This window comes from Cebus imitator, unplaced genomic scaffold (assembly GCF_001604975.1).
Source record: "Cebus imitator isolate Cc_AM_T3 unplaced genomic scaffold, Cebus_imitator-1.0 Scaffold42, whole genome shotgun sequence".
Classification (NCBI taxonomy): Eukaryota; Metazoa; Chordata; class Mammalia; order Primates; family Cebidae; genus Cebus; species Cebus imitator.
The window spans coordinates 9,609,663-9,618,511 of NW_016107357.1; the positions used below are offsets into that span (position 1 = coordinate 9,609,663).

The following is an 8,849-nucleotide window of genomic DNA, read 5'->3' on the forward strand; positions in this document are numbered from 1 at the left end:
AAAAAAAAAAAAAAGAAAGAAAGAAAATGGGGAGACATAAAAATACACAATTCGGGGCGGGGAGCAGGTGCGGTGGCTTATGCCTGTAATCTCTGCACTTTGGGAAGCCATGGTGGGTGGATCACCTGAGGTCAGGAGGTTCAATACCAGCCTGGCCAACATGGTGAAACCCTCTCTCTACTAAAAATACAAAAATTGGCTGGGCATGGTGGTGAATGCCTATAATCCCAGCTACTCAGGAGGCTGATGAATGCAATAAACGAATGAATATAATAGGTATACGAACAGGAGAAACACTTGAACCCAGGAGGCAGAGATTGCAGTGAGCTGAGATCGTGCTACTACACTCCAACTTGGGTGATAGATATGGACTCCGTCTCAAAAAACAAATAAAAAACTAAAGAATACCAAATGGACATTAATAGGAGCTGTTCTCCCTCCTGTACCCCATCTACCACAGGTATGAAGGTGGGGCAGGCATTCTTGCTCATTATTGCCACCTTCGCCTCAAAACTCCTAGGTCTACTGAAATGGGCATTTCCTACTTATTGTAGTTACCCACTTGACTTCTTTACCTTACTCTCTTTTTAAATAAGGATTTTACATGTTGTTCTCTGCCCTTCTTTCCATTACTACTCTTTTTATTATTCTTAGTGACTTTAATATCACTAAGAATGTTAATCCATCTAACACTGACTTAGGCACATAAATCCCCTATGGCAGACACCACTGGTTTTTACCCAACACCTTTTCATCTCTTCTTCCTTGCGAACCAATTTCAATTATCAGGCTACAGTGTGCATTGGCAAGGTGGGCCCAGTCAAAACTGGTAGGTTTAAATTAATCATGGTAATTCCATTCCACATTGCAAGTGTTGGTCAAGAATCAGGTATATGACCTGGTTAGAACTTAAATGTTACCTTGAGAAGAAGTCCACTAGGGGGCTTCAGGGAGAGGTTTTAATATGAAGAGACATGAAACTAAATGAATCTTCCCACTTTTTGGGTCTCTGGATATGTGCAGATAGGAAGATGAAACTCTTGGTGTACTCTGCCAATGAATCTATTTAGCTCCTTTTTGTACTAGCAGGGAACATCACCATGTGATAACTCGAACGTCTCGTATGTCAGTCAGATGATATATGAACTGAATCTGGTATATAAAGACTGAATCTGGTATATGAAGGGAGGTCTTGCCTTCCAAATTTTATGTCTGAAAGTTGGGGCCTACAATATTGTGGAATCATGTAAGGAAAGCAAAGAACTTAATAGGGAAGCTACCCCAAGATTGACACTGAAACCATTTACTTCTGAATTCTTGAGACAATAAATCCATATTACTTAAGAATTCTCACACCTGTAGCCCAAAATAATCTAACTGATAGACTTCTCTCCAGCATACCCACCAGATTAACTGGCCATATCCTAAACTAGTGGTTCTCTACTGTAGGTGGTACCATCACCTTCTGTGGAGGGTACAGGAGAATGGGAATAAGTTACTGGCACAGTCCATCAGGAGACTGCTGCAAGTATTTAACATCTGGAAACTCAGAATGTTGAATATCTCAGGGTGTGAAATCAATTCTCATGTGAAAAAAATTACCTCACCTCAAATGCCTGTAGCTCACCTATTGAGAAATTCTACTATATACTTTGTCATTATCAATAACTGCATGCATGACCTCCAAAATTATCTCTTATCCATACAGCTCACTACTCTAGGGAACACTTCAACAATTCTTCATTCCCACAAGAAATACCAATCAATGTTTTCCTAACACTTTCCATTTTTCTCCTCTTTACTTCCTTATCCTAGTTAGATTATTTGGTCCATCACTGCTTTGCAAATACCTTCTATTTCTCTACCCTTTTCTCCTCCATTGTACTTATTCTAGAAAGCCCCCAATCTTGGCTAATTTCTACTCTTCTCCTACTCGATGATTTCACTCAAGCAGCTGAAAATGGCTGAAAAAAAACACAGTCATTTAAAATTCATTATTACTAAACTTAAATAACTTGGAAATCCTATTTCCCTAGCTCGTTTACTCTTTTCATCTTCATACTGACCATTTCACATTTTCTCTTTTTCTTGTCAAATATCTAGTATCTCCTTTACCTTCCTTACTCTCAGCAGATGACCCTACTTTGTATTTGATTTATTGTTTGTCTCCTCAAGGTAGAATGCAAACATAACAGGGGAGGTATTTTTGTCGTTATCTGTTTTTTTATTATATCACTAGTCATGTACAGAAGAGTTCCTGGCTGTTTGATATTCAATAAATAGCTGATAGATGAATCAATCAGTTTAAATGTTAATCTATGTCACTACGAAACAAGTTTAATACCAAAAGCCAATGATCTTACATTTTTGTTCACTTTGTTCTGTGCAAATGACACTAATCACATGTAAAAACACTAAGAACAAATTAAAGAATTCAAAACATTAAAAAAAAAAACCCAAAACATAGGAAATTCTCAGCCGTAAGGGGATGGACTAGAAAGCAAAAGGTTACTGCTTTGTTTCTCCTGCTATAAAAGTAAAAATTCAATACATAATTTGAAAAAATCTTATTTTTAAAAACATCCTTGGTTTGTTTTACTTAGTTCTCTTTGCTTTCCCAGTTGGAGTTGGAAAAGTCAGGCACTCTGAGGTAAAGAGACTATTACAACTGCTTCTTACCTAAAAGCCTTATCCATTTCTGTGAGTGAACTTAGGTCAAGCCTGGCTTAAACTGATAGAGAATATGCTGAAAAGAAAAAACTCTTGAAGCTCCTGGAAGATGTGTGGGGATGACGCAACAATTTGGAAATCTCAAAGTCCCTAAGCATATGGTGCTTTTATTCCCATGGTATATTTTAATTGTTGTACTTGGGGGCTGCATGGGAAGTTAGGGAGCTTCGAAAAGTCAGACTGAAATTTCAGATAGCATAGAATTATTTCAAAGAGCTGCTGGAGGAAGAGAATCTGCTTCAAATACATGGCCAGTCTCTTCATCAAGACACTTACCAAATTTGGAAATGGTATAGGGCAGAAGGCTGAAGACTGGAAAAAATCTCCTACAGTTTACAAAGTGAAGGACAAAAAGGCCCAACCAGGCTCTATCTAGCTCCTCATTCTGGACATTTGAAATCAAAGGTAGGTTGAGTCTAATTAAAAATACAATTTAGTCTTGTCCAAACTCAATTCTTCATGGAATGAAAAGGGAGAAACTGCTCTGGGGCAAAAATAATATAAACTTCCTTCTCTATGTTATTTTTATTCATGACATCTTTCATATGAGACATTTGGAAAAGCAGAAAAGCATGACAAATAAAAGAAAAAAAAACAGAAAGGCAGGTTCACAGATGATTCAGTTGTTGAAATTAGCAGATAAGCACCTCAAAATATTATTAAAATGTTAAAGAAAATAGAGAAAAAAAATAAACAAAGACATGGGGAATTTCAACAGAGAACTGAAAATTGAGAGAATCAAATAAATAATCTTGAACTAAAAAAGATAATATCTAAAATTCAGACAAATTACATGTACTTAACAGTAAAATGGGTACAGTAGAAGACAGAACTAGTGAATCTGAAGGCAAATCAATAGAAAATATCTTACTGAAGCATGAAAAAAAAAAAAATAGAAAAAGGAAAGAAAAAATTGTGGTAATGTTTTAAAAAAAAAATTTAGATTATACTGGGCAACAATATATGGTTATTTAAAAAAAAAAAAAGAAAGAATGGAAGGAACAGAACAGAGCATAAAGAAAATGTGAGATACCATCCAACATACATGCAATTAGAGTCCCAGAAGGAGAGGAGAAAGGATGTGAGGCAAAATACTATCTACAGAGATTATGGCTTAGAAGTTTGTAAAACTGATAAAAGATATCAAACAATATTGCAAAAGCTCAGTGAATCTCAACCAGAATTTTCTGTTTATACAAAGAAAGCTAGAATTAAGATTAACTGCTGGCTTCTCAAGAAACATTATGGAAATTATTATAGAAAACAATGAAATAATAAATGTAGAGCCCTGAAAGAAAAAGCTGCCAAGCTACAATTCTAACCCAGCACAAGTATTCTTCAAAAATGAAGGTAAAAGTAAAGACATTTTCAGATATCCAAAATCCTATCAAGAATTTGTCACAACATACTCACATTACAAGAAAACACTAAAGGAAGTTGTTTAGGCTGAAGAAAAATGATTCCAGATAGAAATATGGATCACTAGGGAGAAATAAAAAGCACCAAATGGGTAAATAAATGGATAAATAAAAAGATATTTAAAATTAATTAGTAAAGAAAACAAAGCAACAATTGAGTAAAAATGTATTAAAAGATTTATAACACAGATTAAGGTAAACTATATAACAACAGTCAAACAAGCAGTCATCTAAAGGTTTCTACTTGTTTGTGAAGTAGTAACATACAAATTATTAAGAAAAAGATCCATAAAGAACGAATAGAAAAATGGGCAAGAACCTCGAACCAAAACTTCACAAGACTAGATATCCAAATGGATAGTAAATATATGGAAAGGTGTTGAATCTCATTATTCCTTAAGGAAATGCAAATTAAAATCACAGCAGGACACCACTATACTTCTACCAGAATGGCTATAAGTGAAAAACGCTGATAATACCAAGTTCTTGTGGGGAGCTAGTAAAACTACGTGCTGGTATAGTCACTTTGGAAAACTCTTTGAAAATATCTTCTAAATTGAAAGCTGAAAATCCGTTACTATATGGCCCAGAAACTATATGGCCCAGAAATTCTATGCCCAGGAATATATCTGAGAGAAATAGTACATAGGACCATCAAAATAAATATATAAGCATATCCACAGGAACTTTACTATAGTAGTCAACATCTGGAAATAACCCAAATATTCACCAACAACATATTGGATAATTTTTCAGTACTGATATACAATGAAATGCTAAACAGCAATACAGAAAAAAAAGAGCAAACTACTGATACATATAAAATATGGATGAATCTCAAAAACAACATGTTGAGTAAAAGATGCCATACACAAAAGAGAATATGCTGTATGATACTATTTATATGAAGTTCAAAAACAGGTAAAAATTAATTAATGGTCAAATAAATTAGGACGATGTTTATTTCATAGTGGTAGGTTACAAACTGTGAAGGGGCATGTAAGCACTTTACCCTATACTGGAAATATTCTACACATGAATATGGGTGAAGATTACATCAAAGTATGCATATACAAACATTTATTAGGCTTATACTTAAAAGTTGAATGCTTGCACACCTTGCTGTATGTATATCACCACATTAAAAAAAAAAAACAGAAAAACTTTAGTCACAAAAGGGAAGTAATCCATACACAGAGATCTTAACAACTTATGGAAAAACAGAAAATAGTCCGTTCTATTGATGTCTACACAGGCTTTTTCTCTACTGGGCCTCTAAAAGTATGATAGTAAAATTTTATTATTGTAAAACTTTGATTATTTCTCTCTTAGGAGTTACAAGTTGTTGATTATTTGTCCATAAATACATTCCTTCATTCACAAAATATGTAAGTAAAATATCCTTTATTTTAGAGAAAAAAAGCAGAAAAAAGACATAGTAGTACTGGGGATAGATATATGATAAACTGTCAATAGGATGGTCAGGAAAACCTTCGTTGGAAGGCCTTGTTCAATTAGAGACCTGCTTTAAGTAGAGAGTATTCTAACATTCAAAGGTCAAGAGTTAAGGAGAACTCAGCAAAGGAGAGTGGGAAAGACTGGTTTACGAGGAAAAAGAAAACCAGGAAATAAAGTGTCCCAGAAGCCAAAAAGGAGAGTCTTATCAGGAAGAATAAATGCTCGACAGGGCCAAATATTGCTGACAGGTTAAAAGGTGAAGACAGAAATGATCACTGGATTTTACAATACAGGATACTGAAATAGACTAGGGAAGCAAAGTAGGACTTCTGGGCAGCATGAAGAGCTGACTTGAGGTAAGTGTGAATCTGAATTGGTATTAGCATGTTGTGGGTGTTTTAAGTAAGTTGTCTTCAGTTGCACAGTTGTAGAGACAAAGTTGTATTGACAAACCTGGTTGGGATTCTGCCAAAGGTATTTGACAAAGAGAAAGAGGAATTATAAATAGTACCATAGGATGGAGTGGATGAAATGGAGTGGCGAAAACAATCACTTAAGGTAAAGAATCTAGAAACTAACTCATAATCTTAAAAAGTTCACATTATGTGCATTTTAAAATCACCAAATAAGACAGAAGCCATGTTGCAGAGAATGACATTGTGACAGGAGCTAGAACTCTTCAAGACTGAGCAAATAAGATACAAAAAATCATTAAAGTGCTATAATGAAGTGAGGAGGTTCCCATTTTTCCGCATCCCCAAAGGTATTCCCACACATTTATAAACATGCATATGTATCCACAGGAAACAAAAGCTATTTTGTTGTTGTTTACTGTTAATTGCGTGATCTTACACAAATGGTGTTATGCTATGTCTTGCATACATTTCTACAACTTGATTTTTTACCACTTAATAACAGAATTTTTTTTCAAAGATAAAACCACTTATAAGAAACAGCTCATAACAGTTAGTCCAATTCAAAAAGTGAAAATATATTTACCTTGAAGTTTTCTAGTAAGTTCAAGTTTTTCTTGCTCAAGGCGCTTAATTCTTCTTTCATAAGCTTCAGTTGCTAAGTTGTTGTCTAGAGTCCTCTGAACATTAACATCAAGATCCAGTGAGGTGGGACCAGCTGTAACTCTTAAACAGCTCCGATCAGAAAGTACACTGAAGAAAAGAAAAAAAAAAAATGTAGGTTCATACTGTGATAAAAAGTTAACGTTTTAAAAAGTTTTTTAAACTGACTCCATATTAGTGGCATAAACATCTTTAAATTGCTCATTTTTAAAACATAGATTTGAATATCTTGCAGTCAGCCAGCTGAAATGATTCAAAAAAATTTTTGTAAAATCACCATAAACTATTTTTAGAAGCATTTTAAGAAATAAAAACTTAAAATTCCCCAAATTATTTTGATTAAAAAACCCCTCACAAACTAGAAAATGAAGTTTGCTGAAGGGTTATTGGTAGTTTAAAACAATTTAACCACCTAGGTGAAACAGTGGTAGTCAAAAGCACCAACCACGGCCTTCTTATTAGAATTTGAAATTCAAAAGCAAGTTTCTGTCTTTAATTCAATACAATTTAAATTAAAATACTGAAACTGCTGGACATTCGGTGGTGAACAAAACAGACAAAAATCCTTGCCCATCTAGAGCTCATATTCCAGTGACTGAGACAGAAATAAACAAAGTAAGATATTTATTACATTAGAAAATGTTAAATGCTAAGGAGAAAACAAAGCAGGAAGGGGAGAAATAAAGTACTGAAGGGGAGGAGATAAAAATTTAGATAAAGTAGTCAGGAAAGCTGTCACTGTGAAAGTAACTTTGGAAAAAGCTAAGTTAAGGATAAGGGGACCAGTTAAGGGAATATCAGAAGAAAGAGTGTTCCAAGCAGATGGCACAGAAGTACAAAAGCCCTGAGACAAGAGTATGTCTGACATGTTCACAGGCCAGAAATGCAGCCTGTGTGGATGGAATTGAGTAAACAAGGAAAAATGAACTCAGAAAGATAAAAGTAAGGCACTCAAGTGGGGCCTTGGAAGAAGTTTGATTTGGAGTTAAGATATGAAGCCACTGGAATTGGGGATGGGTGGACTGGTCCCAAATAGGGAGTGACATGTTCTGACTTATCTTTTAAGAGGATCACCTGAACAGGTTCAGAGAAATAAAAGAAAGTAATAAGTGAGTGGTTAAGATGGATTTTTAACTAGACAAGAGGAGAGGTCTCAGCTGCACATTTAGGAGTCATCAGCGAATCTTTGGGAGAACACTAGAGAGTTTAGATGGAAAAGAGAAGTTCAAAGACTGAGCCACAGGACACTCCGATATTCACAAGCCAGGGAGGTCAGGAGGGATCAGGTATGGAGACTGAGAAAGAATGACCTGCAAGGTTAGGAGAAAAATCAGTCAAGTGCCCTAGAAGATGGAAAAGGAAGTTGGCGTTTTTTTGTGTGTTTTTTTGAGTTGGAGTCTCGCTCTGTCGACAGGCTGGAGTGCAGTGGTGCAATCTCAGCTCACTGCAACCTCTGCCTCCCGGCTTCAAGCAATTCTTCTGCCTCAGCCTTCTGAGTAGCTGGGACTATAGGAGCGAGCCACCACACCCAGCTAATTTTTGTATTTTTAGTAGAGATGGGGGTTTCACCATGTTGGCCAGGATGGTCTTGATCTCTTGATCTCATGATCTGCCCACCTCGGGATTACAGGTGTGTGCCATCACACCTGGCCCAAGAAGAAAGTATTTTAAAAATATGGAGCTGTGGCAAATAAGATGAGACTAAGTAAATAAGTAAGACTAGGACTGTGAAGAGATCATTAGATTTAGCAAGGTGGTCAACATGACATCAATAAAACCAGTTTGCATGAAGTGATGGGGGCACATACCTGCCTGGAATGGATTCAACAAACAACAGTATGAGAATAATAAACAAAATATGGTCAACTGTTGAAGTAATTTTTCTATAATATAGAGCAGAAAAACAGTTAAGAGGTAAAGGAAGTCGACTCCAGATTTTATATCTTGCATTAAGATTGGAGAAAGTATTGAAATTTGTAAGCTAATAGCAATGATCTGATGACGCAGATGACATAAGAATTTAAAAATTCGCCGGGCGCGGTGGCTCAAGCCTGTAATCCCAGCACTTTGGAAGGCCGAGGCGGGTGGATCACGAGGTCAAGAGATCGAGACCATCCTGGTCAACATGGTGAAACCCCGTCTCTACTAAAAATACAAAAAATTAGCT

At 35.7% G+C, this 8,849-nt stretch overlaps 1 protein-coding gene across 18 annotated transcripts in view; it reads right to left on the reverse strand.

Moving 5' to 3' along the window:
* The window catches only part of CDC42BPA (CDC42 binding protein kinase alpha), a 330,073-nt gene that overhangs the window by 139,693 nt on the left and 181,531 nt on the right, over positions 1 to 8,849 (reverse strand). For all 18 annotated transcript variants that reach the window (XM_017526457.2, XM_017526468.1, XM_017526469.1 and 15 more), the window contains exon 10: positions 6,606 to 6,772. In XM_017526457.2, the coding sequence (XP_017381946.1) occupies positions 6,606 to 6,772 (167 nt within the window). The remainder of the gene's footprint in view (positions 1 to 6,605; positions 6,773 to 8,849) is intronic.